The 14,232-nt window shown below is 39.1% G+C and overlaps 1 protein-coding gene across 6 annotated transcripts in view; it reads left to right on the top strand.

Annotated features, from left to right (window-relative positions):
• The window catches only part of LOC102772608 (protein DDX26B), a 67,640-nt gene extending 63,849 nt beyond the window's left edge, over window positions 1-3,791 (top strand). For 3 of the 6 annotated variants that reach the window (XM_015568590.1, XM_015568591.1, XM_006770912.2), the window contains 3 exons: window positions 1,175-1,546; window positions 2,381-2,474; window positions 2,830-3,433. In XM_015568590.1, the coding sequence (XP_015424076.1) occupies window positions 1,175-1,546; window positions 2,381-2,474; window positions 2,830-2,938 (575 nt within the window). In that variant the 3' untranslated portion in view covers window positions 2,939-3,433. Of the gene's footprint in view, window positions 1-1,174; window positions 1,547-2,380; window positions 2,475-2,829 lie in introns of those variants that run through there. The other 3 variants (XM_015568592.1, XM_015568593.1, XM_006770914.2) reach the window with 2 other exon arrangements.
• The last annotated feature ends 10,441 nt before the right edge of the window (window positions 3,792-14,232 follow it).

Here is a 14,232-nt window from a genome sequence, read left to right as displayed (position 1 = left end):
GTTTTTTGTGTTCTCTTGAATTATTTCTAGGAGTGAGGTTATTGGGCCAGGGTAGGAACATTTTTATAACTCCTAATCTGTATACTTTTTTCCCCCTCTGGAATGGCTGCTGTGGTTTCTTTTTTTAATTTTTAATTTATTGGGGTGATATTGGTTAATAAAATTTTATAGGTTTCAGATGTACAGTTCTATAAGGGGCCTCTAGTATATTATATTGTGTGTTCACCACCCAACGTCAAGTCTCCTTCCATCATCATTTATCCTCCCTTTACTCTCTCCTGCAATCCTCTGTTAACACATGTCCTATCTGTCTCTTTGTTCTCTGTCTCTGTATCCACTGAGCCAAACCGGTTTCGGCAGGGCAGGCTGTTTTTCCTCCTCCAGGCTCTGTTTGAAAGGCCTTGCCTGACTACCCCATCCATTGAGGACCCCCCTCCTTCTGCTGTCTGTCACATCCATGCTTTCTTCTCCCTAACACAAATTCAAACTGTCATTTCATTTGCTCATTATGCCCTTACTGTCTGAATGTAGCTTCCATAAGGGTAGGGACTGTTTCTGTCTGTCTTAACTGCTGATCCCCATATCCTGGCATGATGTCTGGCACAGGGGAGGATGAGAAAATGGAGTAGGGGTTTGCAGATTTGGACTAAAAAGAAATTCACTTTTCTGAGACAGAAAAATAGGTGAGGAAGATCATATGCTGACTGGGATTTTTGGTTATGGAGTACATTTAGAGCCCTCATACCTCTGTTTTCTTAGATCTTTTGAGATGGAGAGGAGGGAGGATGAAAGGGACCCACATAGCTTGGTGTCAAGCTTAGTAAAGCCTGACATTTTATAGGTAAATTACAGAAATCATGACATCATGAGTCTTGCTGATTTTCAGCTTGTAAAGTGTAAGCTGCCACTAAACCACGAGTGCCAGGGAGCTGAGAATATTAGTTGTACTGTCTTACTTAGTTTCCATATATAATCATAGTGCCATGAAGAAAATAAAGTGGATTAGCTGTATTATCTTCCTGAGTTCAATTTGAGGGGTCTCAGACTCCATTTGGTAACATCTTCTTGCTTTATGCAACAACTAATTTCCTCAAAACTGAGGAGCACTGGGATCTACCTGTGGAGCTGATATAATACACCTACCTCACATCTCAGCTTCTTTAATTTTTTTTAGATGCTACTGTCACTCACGATGTCCATGAGGAGAAGATGGAAAATGGTCAAATCCTACCTGATGGCTTCTTGTCAAAATCTGCTGCACCAGAGTTTATGAATATGACAGGAGATGGTATTCCACCCAACCGATTGGATTCTCTGTCTGATGACTTTACTAGTCTAAGGAAAGATATTCTGATTAACAAACCTGGCAGTAATGTACTTGTTGGAGGAACCAAAAACTGCAGTGTCCCCGCAGATGATCAGAAAGTCTCAGTCACAACTTTCAGAACTGTGCCAAATACATTGCAGATAACTCCTGCTATGGCACAAGGAATCAATGCTGATATAAAACATCAGTTAATGAAAGAAGTTCGAAAATTTGGACGAAGTAAGTAGTGAAAGAACATCTATGAATCATATAATGGGAGGTCCCTATCATTGTAAAATTCAGAGTAGATTCAAGCTCTCTTGCGGTGCATTTTGGGGAAGCATTGGGTTTTCACATAATTTAAAGTGATTCCTCTTGCTTTGACTTAAAAGATGCAATACACCTTTCTCCCCTTCCCTCCCTTACTTATTGTAATTGTTTCCTTTTGCTGCTATAACAAGTTACCACAGACTTTGTGACTTAAAACTATATTATCTTACAGTTGTGAGGTAATTTTCACTGGGCTAACATGAAGGTGTTGGAAGGCCAGGATTCCTTCTGGAGCGTCTAAAAAGAATCTGTTTTCTTAACTTTTCAAATTTCTATAGGCTGCCTGTGTTCTTTAAATCATGGCCCCTTCCTCCACCTTCAAACCTCTATCCTCTGCTACCATCCTTACATCTTTTCTCTCTGACTCTAACTCTGCTGCCTTCCTTTTAGAAGGATGTCTGTAATTATTTGGGCCTACATGCACAAACCTGGGTAATCTCCTCATCTCAAGATCCAACACTTAATTACATCTTCAAAATAAAGTCCCTTTTACCATATAAGGTAACATAGTCAGAGGTTTGGGGATTTGGACATGGGCAGTGTTGGTGACCATTAGTCAGCCTACCACATTTTATTAGTGTTTATAAGTTTCTCCTTAGCACAGATGATTTTATTTGAATGTTTAAAAACAAACTACATCTAACTTCTATCCATGAAGAATGATTGCTTAAGGATGTGTAAAGATTGAATTTTATTTTCCATTCACATTTTTTTAATACTAAAGTTTTTTTTTAATATCTTCAGAGTATGAAAGAATTTTCATTTTGCTCGAAGGAGTGCAAGGACCTCTTGCAGTCAAGAAACAATTTGTTGAATTTACCATCAAGGAAGCTGCAAGGTGGGTGTAAAGAGGAGCTTGTTCTTTTTTTTAAGTTCAGGACTGGGGGAGGAATAGGTTCTGCCGTGCTTTGTTCAAACTCTGGCTCTCACTCATGGTTGAATCTCTTCAGAGGCATTTAGATATCTGAGTCCAACTCATTCATCCCATTCTGTGGAGCTTTATAGGCTCACCACAGTCTGAAGTGGGCTTGGGCGCTAAGTGGCACTGTTAGCACTTGCTAAACCCTATCTTTACATGAGGAGACATTTCTATTCTGTGTCAATTGTCAGTTCCAATTGTATCCGGCATAGTGCCTTGCATATCATAGTGCTTTAAGTATCTATTGGTTAATAACATTTATCTTTATTTTTAGGTTTAAAAGGCGAGTCTTAATCCAGTACCTTGAGAAGGCACTAGAAAAAATAGATTCCCACCACCTTCTTAACAACGTTAATCACATCAACAGCAGATCTTCATGTTAATGCAAAGATGAAGGAGAAAGAAAGGACAAGTTTTCTGTGCTGTAGGATGGAACAGGATATTGTTGAAGCTTCCTAGAATGCTTTAGTCAAGGGAATTGCCTTCCACAAGCTAAGAAAAAGCTGTGGAAATTTTTATATTTTATGAATTTCTAGCAGTAAAAGCTGGCTTTTGTCCTAAGACTTTTCTCTGAAAGTATTAATTTGTGTTGTTTCTTTTCCCAATTGAGGAAGGTAATGCTATTAATGCAGCGGGTTAAATTCAGTAAATACTGCCGCCCCTACCACAGGTGATAAGGGTTCACTCATCTGGGCATTTCCAGAGTGACTAGGGCCCACATGTAAATAGAGCACTACTTGGTGCTCTTATTATGTCCTTTAGAAAGAATAGATGTTCAGAGTCCAACTGGTAATCTTGTGTCTGCTGAACAATGTTTTCAACAATTTCCAGCTGTGCCTTTTAAACAGTGACATATTCAGGATAGTTTGAATCAAAGAGTAAAAAAGCTGCTATTTGGGTAATTTATTTCTCTGTGGGAGGGGGGCAGGGAGAGTCACCAAACAATCTACCTCCAACTCTCTTCTATTTTGTCTAGAGACATTACAAAGTGCACCTGAGGCTGCCCCAACCCCTGACATTTGTTCTTGCATGTGATGACAGTAAGTCTTCAGGTGGACTTGTGCATTTTGTGCTTTGAAAGCACTAAGGGGAAATTATGTATTATTTCCTTTAATATTTATATAAAGGTTTATATGGAGCAGTATTGTTATGTTTGTATTAATTTGCAAAAATTATGCATACAAAGAGATTTTGACTTTGAATATATGAAATAAATCATTTTATTGATTTTCACAAGTTTATTAATGCTAGAGAAATTTTTAGTTTTGTCTTTCTTGTGATTTGTTATTCCTTTCAGAAAAAAAGTGCAGTTCAATTAAGATGTTAACATAAGGATTTAAACTTCAAATGTCACTCACAGAACTGAATGATGTTGGTGCAAATGGTGTAGAGTACTCTGGAGGTCAATCCCTCTCCAGAAACACTAAAAACACTGGGGAGCAGGGAGATCTGTCAGAATCAATTTTACTGGAACTCTGGAAGATAGTCAAAAGTTCCGAGCAACCAAACAAATGCTGAATCAGGAGAAAGGCCATTGAAACATGATAGGAGAGTCTTATGGCATTTTCACTTGTTCTTGCCCCATTCCCCTCCCTGGCATAGCAGTGGTCTTGAAGACGGCAGCCTGCATTCCAAATGTGGGTCCCTGGTTCTTCTGGGAGGAGTGCGGACCTTATTCCCAAGGAATTATGTTTGTCTGTTTGAACCTATCTCGGGGGCTCCCTGAAGGTTTGACAAAGGGGGATTGTTTGCTTTTGTTTCACCTAACTTCAAACTCTCTTAAGGTGGAACATCAGCTATATGGAGAATGGTCCTCAAAAATATTGAAAGGCAAGTGAACAAGCTGCTGCTGTTTATAAAAAAAAAAACAGTAGACATGCCAAAATCCTGAAAGAAAAAATTGGGGAGTGAGATACTTTGGAGAATAAAGGCTTTGAAATACTCCCATGTACCAGTATACCTGGATCACTAGAAAACCATGTGCATGCCCTGGGAAATACTCAGAGTCAGAAGAGACCTGAGAAGACTGTAAGATTTCACCTCTCCCTCATCTTTAGGCTTAGCACAGTGACAGATAGAACTAGGCAGAAAATCAATAAGGAAATAGAGGACTTGAATGACACTATAAACCAATTACATCTATGACATCTTCAGAATACCCCACCACAAAACATCAGATTACATTCTTCTCAAATGCTCATAGTATTCTCAAAAATTGACCATATGTTAAGCCTCAAAATAAGTCTTAAACAAATTTCAAAGATCGAATCCATGCAAAGTAACTTCTTTGCTATAATGGAGTCAAACTAGAAATCAATAACAGAAGTTGGACCCTCGACTCATACCATATACAAAAATTAAAAATGAACAAATACCTAAATATATATGAGCTAAAATCATAAAAATGTTAGAAGGAAACTTTGTAGTGAACCTTCATGACCTTGGATTTGGTAGTAGTTTTTAAAATATGACACAAAATCATAAGCAAAAAAAAGAAAAAATACAAGTAATTTGACTTCATCAAAATTAAGTTTTTGTACATCAAAGACTCTATCAGAGAATGTAAAAACAACCCACAGGATAGGAGAATATTTTCAAAGCATGCATTTGATAAGAGTCTAGTACCCGTAATACAAAACATTTGAAAAGATATATCACCAAAGAACATATACAACTGGCATACAAGCACGTGAAAAGATTCTCAATATCATTAGTCATTAGGGACATGCAACTCAAAACCACAATAAGATACCATTTAACACCTACTAGGATAGTATTAAAAGAAAAAAAATAACTGGTGTTTAAGATGTAGAGAAATTGAGACCTTCATACATTGCTGGGAATGAAGTACTGATACATGCTATGACATGGATGAACATCAAAAGCATTATGCTATGTGAAAGAATCCAGACAAAACAGGCCACATAGTGTAAGATTCCATTTATATGAAATATCAGGAACTGGAAAATCCATAGACAGAATGTAGATAACTATTTGCAAGGGGCTGGGGAGAGGTGGAAAATGGGGAATGACTGTTAATGGAGTTTCCTTTTAAGATAGTGATGACTTTTTAGATATGACACTGTAAGCACAACCCAAAATCCATGAAAGAAAAATTGACAAGCTGACCTCATTAAAATTAAAAACATATACTCTGCAAAAGACAATGTCAAGTGAATAGGAAGTCAAGCCACAGACTGGGAAAATAATATTTGCAAAAGACATATTCGATAAATGACAACTCTCTAATATATTCAAAGTATTCTTAAAACTCAACAATAAGAAAGCAAATAACCCGACTAAAATAATGGGCCAAAAATAACAGATATCTCACCAAAGATGATACGCAGATAGCAAATAAGTATGAAAAGATGTTCCACATCATATGTCATCAAGGCAAATGAAAACAAAATGAGATACCACTACACTACTAACAGAATGGGCAAAATCCAGAACACTGATAACAAATGCTGGGGAAGCTGTAGAGCAACAGAAACTCTTATTCATTGCTGTGTGAACAGCCAACAAGAAATAAAAGACTTCAGTCCCACATGGCAAGAAACTGAATTCTGCCAATAATCTGAATGAATTTGGAAGCACATTCCATCCTACATCTTCCAGATGAGAACACAGCTCGGCTAAAATTGTGATTTTGGCCTTTTAAGACCTGACGCAGAGAACCAACACAAGACTGTTCAGACTTCTGAGCCACAGAACTGTGAACTAAGAAATGGGTGTTGTTTTAAGCCACTAAGTTTGGGGTAAGATTTTAAGCCACTAAATTTGGGTAATGCGTTACACAAATTAAAAACTAATACACTTTCTGAATCTGCACTCATATCCTCATATTGAATTCACTAAAACCAGTTGGCTTGAGAAGCAACATGTAAGGCCTTTCTTTAGGTACTTCATTATAGTATGCAGATACTGCCTATGTTAGTTTCCTTCAGAACAAAAAAGAGAAGTGGTATAAGTAATTTACAGTCTGATTCATCGGATGTATACTTAATTTAAAATGTAGTATATATGAAGAAGCAATTCTGGATTGGTGGAGCAAGGACCGGTGAAAATCCATCTGGCATGAAAGCAATGAGAACACTGGCAAATATTGTCAAAATAAGCATTTCAGAACTCTTGGAATTAACAAAATGTTTGCAACAACCTGAAGAGTGTTTATTCAAGGAAAATGGTTAGATAACAATACAAAGAGTGAATGCTGAAATGTTGTAACTTGCGCTATTCCTACCCTCCTCTTCTCAGCTCCGTGGTAGCCTTGAAACCAATGACCTCTATTCTAGAGTAGTTCTGAACCCCAGCAACCTATCAGCTACTGGAGAGGACAAAACTGATTGGAGCTTCCCAGCATCTCTATTCTCAGACAACTGTCACTACTTGATGTGCCTGGTGACTCCCTGAAAAGCACTATTCTTGGTATTTGTTCATAATTTAATAGTCTGAGATCTCACTCTGTGGATAACCCTATTCATTACCTGAAAGTACAAGGTAGGAATTCCTGTAATGCAGTGTTGAATAGAAGGGATAACAGTGGACACCTTATCTTGTGGATGGTTTTTTTTTATCGTATAGGAAATATTTCCAATTTTTCACCCAGGAATATTGCATGCTATAGATTTCTGGTATATACCCTTCTTAATAAATGCTTTCAGATTTTTCTTCATAAATAGTTATTGCACTTTATCCCATGTGTTTTTTTCGCTCATTGCGATGGTCGCATGACTTTCCTCTTTTAATCTATTAATAAAGTGTGCTGGTTGTATTGCCTTTAAGCTCCAAATTCACTCCTTTTTCCTGCTTTGTGACAATGTTCTGGGTCCTCCCTTTAATTTTTTTTTTGTATGGCAGTGATTAATGAAGATTGTTCACTAGAGGGCGGCAGAGACCGTGAGAGGGAAAAGTTTTGCTTCCTAGTTCAGGTGTGCTGGCACAGCTGACTCCTGCTGATCACCAGGCTTCTCCACCACTGGGCTTGTCATCTCACGTGGCTTCTCCAGAGCCTGGCTAGTGCCGGGCATGGTGGCCAGGATCACTCCATGGCCAGCAGCTTCCCTTACACCTTCCTTTGGCAGTAATATATCTGAGTGCTTCTGGTGAGACATTTACTTTCCTGTGTACAACATTCCTAGACACTTTAGAGGCAGATTTCCAGCAACTTCCAGAGGGCAGATTTCTAGAACGTTCCACTGGTGTGGTACAATGACAATCTTATTGACATTCTGTGAGTTTCTGCCAGGCTCCTCCAGCAAAGTGAGAATTTCAACACTGGGGGTGAGGATACTTTTCCTTGAGTGCTCTATCTCCCATAGGCATTACTTGTGTCCCTTATATCAGTCTTGTGATGAGGAGCTCTTTCCAGTGCGCTCTATCCCAGTCATGTTTTGGAAGGGACTTTTCCTTGGGTGAACTCGCTCAGCCCTGGGCAAAGGCATTCTTCCTTGCATGATATATCTCTAATTCCAGACGGTGGATTTCCAGCTAGTTCCACTGATGTGGCACCTCAAAAATGCTCTGCCATCCATTGAATCACACGTGGGCCACTCCAGCCAGATTTAGATTTCAACCTTTGTGTGTGTGTGTGTGTGGGGGGGTGGTCCTTGTATGCTTGCTCTAAGCAGAACTCCATTGGTCATCAAGCTCAATATGAATGTGGTGACTTTTTCTGGGAGAGGGCTCTCACATGGGTGCACTACCTTAACCCTGAAGTGGGTGGTTCCTCAGGGGCTCTGTGGAGAGTGGGGCTATTGCTGAGGCGCTCTATCTCAGCCTGGGAAAGGAAGTTGGTCTCTTTCAGTCCTACGGGAGGACACTGTCTTAGGCACTTGATCTAAGCCCTGCAAAGGGATCTTTTTCTTGGGTGCACAATTTCAGCCCTGGAAGGAAGCCTAACTCAGATGTTCTTTTTTTTAAAAAAAATATTTTTCAATTACAGTTGTTATTCAACATTATATTAGATTTAGGTGTACAGCATAGTGATTAGACATTTATAAAACTTACAAAGTGATCCCCAGTAAGTCTAGTACCCACTTGACACCACCAATATTATACACTATATTTTCTATGCTATATTTACAACCCCATGCCTATGTTTAAACTGCTAATTTATATTTCTTAATCCCTTCACCTTTTTCACCCAGTCCTCCAACACCACCCCCTTTTTATACCTATGAATTTGTTTCCATTTTGTTTATTTATTTTGTTTTAGGTTTCACATGTAAGTGAAATCATATGGTATTTGTCTTTGTCTGCCTAACTTCACTTAGCATAATACCCTTTAGATCCATCCATGTTGTTGCAAAAGTTAAGATTTCCTTCTTTCTATGGCTAATATTGCACTGTATATTGTTTGGGGTTTTTTGTCAAACTGCAGCAGGAAGGCCAGGGAGGGTTGGGGGGTGGGCAGTAAGAGATCAACCGAAGGACTTGTATGCATGCATATAAGCATAACCAATGGACACAAGACACTGGGGGCGGGTAGGGGAGGCCAGGGGAATGTCAAGGGGGAAAACAGGAGACATATGTAATACTCTTTGTAATACTTTAAGCAATAAAACAAAATGTAAAAAATAAAATAAATAAAACCTTTAAAATAATAATAATATATTTATTTAAAAATTTTTAAAGAAGAAGTTGCGTGGGTTTCTAGCAGACATCCATCTCTTCCTGGCAGACAGAATCCCACTGATTTTAACAGCCAGATGTTATGTGGGCTTCTCTTCCTGCCTCTGGTGTCCTGGGCAGCCTGGTGTGGGCTTGAAATCCCTCACTCCTCAGGAAAAATTTTAGGTTTTCAGGAGGAACCTTTGCAGCTGAGATATCCCTCTGGATTCTTATCCCCACCCCACCTCCACTTGGTTGCTGAGCCAGTCCTTTTCACAACTCTACCCTTCCTACCATATGGCTTCTTCTGTAAATTCTTGGTTATAAGACTTCTCTTCAGCTAGTCTTCAATTGGTTATTCAAATTGATTGTTCCATATTTTAGTTGTAAGTCCAGTTTTGTTCTGGGAGGTGGTGAGTGTAACTTCCACCTACTCTGCCACCATCTTGGGTCTACCCAAATGAATAAATTCTCTCAACCAACCTAGGAGGTCAATGCTGTCAAGACCCTCAGTTTACAAAAAGGTATGCGAACCTTAAAAGGTTAGGTTAAAAGCCCCAGGTCAAGAGCAAATTGAGGATACACCTGAAGCAACTACTTAGAGCTAGGTCTTTCTTAAATTCCAGGTTATTTTCATTCCTTCAGTGTTGTCCCTAGACTCCACAGCCTTAAGCTAACCCAGGCTCACAGTCCCCCATTGGTTCCTATTTGTCATATGACCCTAAATCCAGAATGTTTTCCACTCACTCTTCCTTCTTGAGAGCAGTTCCCAGGGGAGGGATGGACTAATTTTCATCTGCCTCTGTCTCAGACTGTCAGCTCTGAGGACTCCCAGATATTACTATCCTGTCAAAAAGTGCTGAAACTCCCTCAGCTAATCTGTGCCCCATGGTGTGTGGGGAGGGAGTCGGGTGGGCGGGGTGGGGGGTTCTGCTCTCTATGTATTCTCCAAAGTAGATCACTGACAAGAAATGAATGACTCACCTTGAACTTCTCTCTGCACCAGAGCTTACCCATCTCCTAGGTACTGAGCCATGCATGCAGTACCAACCCTGAGTAGAACATTGACTGAGCATGTAAAATGGGCCAAGATTCGCTATGGCTTCTTACTCCATTTTATTTCAATCCCACAATTACCTCATGAGGCTAGGATTTCCAGTTAATGCCTGAGAAAACTGAGCCTCTAGAAGTCATGTCACTGCCAAAAGTAAGACTATTGGTTCACAGCTAAAATCAGACTTAAATCCAGGTGTCCTTTACTCCATTACCCCTGCTCTTAAGAGCTATACACTAGTATGACTGTACTCAACAAAAGGAAAACTAGATTCCTTACGGAATCGGTCTCTCTGCTTAGGGTCTTACAAGGCCAAAGTAAAGATGTCAGTCATTAAATGCAGACTCAGAGAGAAAACTGTTTTGAGCTCTTCCAGGGTTTTGGCAGGTCTAGTATCTTAAGGCTGTAAGACTGAGTTCCCCATTTTCTTATTCCAGCTAAAGCCACCCTGAGCTCCTAAAACCATACCCATACCTCCTTAGCAATCTGGTTCTTGTTTCTCATGAATCATTTTGATAGCAGGATTACATGTTTGGGGTGTAATTATCTTTGTTTCGAAAAGGGTCAGAATGTATTTTTTCTAGTAACTTCTCAAGGCACTGAATTAAGTGTCTTCTTCTAAATATAAAAATAAAGAGACAAATCATTAGCCAAAAGATGTGCAAAGAACCTGTGATGCAGGAGGCACTGTAAGGAATGGAAAGAGGAGCTTAGAATTTACATGGGAATAGAAAATGTATTTTCAGAGTAAGTGACAATATAGCAAATACATAGTGTGTTAATTCAGGGTCCATGCCCATCTCAAACTCTGATGTGAATAGAAATCTTGAATTTGGAAGAATGAAACAGACTCAGATAATACCAACCTTAATAACTGTGGTGACAGCCTTAACTCTGAGTGAGGAGCAGGGTTCGAGAAAAGCAAGTCAGGGCCTGTACCCACAATTCACCTCAGCTGTTAAAAAATTGGAGAGTTCCTCTTTTGCACCCACCTTGTTGCTTCCTTGATTGAAAATTCAACCAATTTTTTCCTCTAGAGGTCCTTGTACTCCTTCAAGCAATTTAAAGAGTTTTTCGTATTCTAAAGATATATTTAAAAATAAACCTTCAGTATTTCTCATATATGAAGAGGAAATAAAAGTCAGTCTTGGTGTATGCACTATCTCATAATCACTCAAGGGCTAGAATGTTACACAGCGTATGAATTTTACAAGTATAAATCAAGAGCCCTAGCCAGTGTGGCTCAGTTGGGTTGGCATCGTCTCATGCACCAAAAGGTTGCTGGTTCAATTCCCAGTCAGGGTACATGCCAGGGTTGCAGACTCAATCTCTGATTCCCAGTAAGGGGCATGCTGGAGGCAGCCAATTGATGCTTCACTTTCACATCAATGTTTCTCTCCCTTCCTCTCTCTAAAAATCAATTAAAATATTTTTAAAAGTTTAAATCAAGACACCTAAACATATTTACCAATGGAACCCTTATAAGCAATAAGTAAGTAAGAAAAAAAGATGGGAAGTGTACATTGTAACATTTTACTAGTAGTTCAAGTAAAGAGGAACCACCCTAAATTATGTGAAAACCTGTTTCTGGCAACAGATGAGCCTCAAGAGGTAGGGAAGTTGAATCTATTCTAAATCATTAAATGAGAGATACTTTCCATGATTTAATTAATAAAAATTGCTATACTACTTACTTCGTCCAAACTTTTGAATTTCCTTCCTTAATTGATGTTTTATATCAGCAGTGATTTCCTCTGGACTTAATAGCAATTTGTGCAACATCACATTCACATCAGATGTTGCTGTACCTTTTGGGTCATCTCCAAAGAGATAGCTGGCAATGATTCCTCCTCCAAGTTTATTACTACCAGGTTTGTGAATCAGTCCACTTTGCTGAGACTAGTTAAATCATGACACAGAAAATCTAATTGGTTGGGTGGAATACTATTTTCTGCCATATTCATAAGTTCCAGTGGAACAGATTTTTATAAGAAGCCATTAGGTGGGGTTTAACCACTTTCTCTCACCTCCTCATAAATATTGTGCTGATGAGAGCATCTGGAAACCAATTTAGAGTTTGAGCTGCAATTTGTATTATATCAAACCCACATGAACATGCATGTGCTCCTCAGTGTCAGATATTTTTTCATAGTAGGAAGCTAGGCCAGAGAGAAATCTCAGACTTGAAAAATTCTCATGGGAAAGTCACATGGTAAGTGCAAAATAAAAACAAAATAATTACAATTTGAATTCATGTTAGGGAGGAAGCAAGGATGTAACAGAGATGGGCAGGGGAAGCCTCAATGGGTAGAGTGGTGGAGCACGACCTTCTGAGGAGATGTCCTTTGGGCAGAGTCAGCAACAAAGAGCCTGCCCTGTGCATATGCAGAGGAAGTTCCAGGCTGCAGTAGGGCATGTGCACAGTCCCTATGAAGGCTCAAGCCAGGACCATAAAGTAAAGGACAGAGGCAGAGAGAACAAGGAGACAGATAGGACGTGTGTTAGGAAAGGACAGCAGAGTCAGGTCATGCAGAGCTTGTATACTAGAGTCGGGAGTTTAGATTTTGTTGTGAGTGCATAGGAAAGTTCATGATAGGTTTTCAGGATGGACATGGCATGACATGATAACTATGGCTACATTGCAGAAGATGAGTTAAAGAGGGACAAGTTTGAAGGAAAGGATATTAGCTAAAAATCTATTATAATTTGGTGAACTACATCAGTGTGCACTAGAAGGATAGAGTAATGGTAGGATTTAGGAATGATTACAATATTTAGAGGAGAGGAAAAAAAGAATGAAATGTCACCCATAAGGAGAAGAAAACTAGTAGATTGTGGAGTGTGGAAATCCAAGAAAGTTTCCATGAAGGAGAGAGTGAACAACTGTGTCAAATGTGGCTGAGAAATTAATGGCAGCATCAGCCAAAATTAGTGACTTTGTTGAGAACAGCTCCAGTGTAGTGGAGGGTGTAGAGGCCAGACTGTAACTGGGTAAGATCAGGAGGCAAGGACAGGCATCTTTACTTTCTTCCATAGACATGGCTGAGACCCTAAAATGGGGTTCTCCCTCTTCCTCTGTCATTGACAGCAGGGTCATATTCTGGCTTATCTTAGATCAGCTGTTCTCAACCTGTGGGTCGCGACCCCTTTGGTGGTCGAACTACCTTTTCACAGGGGTCGCTTAAGACCATCTTGCATATCAGATATTTACATTACGACTCATAACAGTAGCAACATTACAGTTATGAAGTAGCAACGAAAATAATTTTATGGTTGGGTCACAACATGAGGAACTGAATTTAAAGGGCCAGAACGTTGAGAACCACTGTCTTAGATGAAGATGGATTGTTGTGTTCTCTATGACGTTTCATTTTGCTTTCAAGCCTTACAGCAAATTCCTCTTTTTCATCAGTCATTTATTGAGAAACATCAATAAACAAATTATATTAATGACAGAATACAACCATTACAAAATTACATTCTACATATGTATGTACAGCATGCATTTACACCATTGATGTGAGTTTTAATCATCAAAGTTTACCATGTCCCAACAAATACTATTCTCAGAAAGAATAACATCTAATTTTAATCCAGTAGAAGTGAAAAAGGAGAAAGGTAACATATAAGTGTAGTCCAAAGCCATATATAGTACATGATTTAGTGAATTAGTGTATCTCATCAGCCAAAAATGAATAAACACATAATTACCTCTTTGAGGGAGTATAAACCATTCTGTCCCAATCCTTATTAAGAGAAATAACTCATTTTCTTGGGATTATTTAATTTAAACTCACCATTAACAAATATTGATGGATACTTTACAGAATGTTACCGTATTTGCCGGCGTATAAGACGACTGGGCGTATAGGACGACCCCCTAACATTTCCACTCAAAATACAGAGTTTGTTATATACTCACCGTATAAGACTACCCCCTCTTCCGCACACCTTCCACACACCAAATAAAAGGTAAAACAATATCAGATTTGATTTTAACATTTTAAT

The sequence above is a fragment of the Myotis davidii genome, unplaced genomic scaffold (assembly GCF_000327345.1).
Source record: "Myotis davidii unplaced genomic scaffold, ASM32734v1 scaffold1465, whole genome shotgun sequence".
Classification (NCBI taxonomy): Eukaryota; Metazoa; Chordata; class Mammalia; order Chiroptera; family Vespertilionidae; genus Myotis; species Myotis davidii.
Note: the sequence above shows the minus strand (reverse complement) of the source record. Positions and strands in the feature narration are given on the sequence as shown.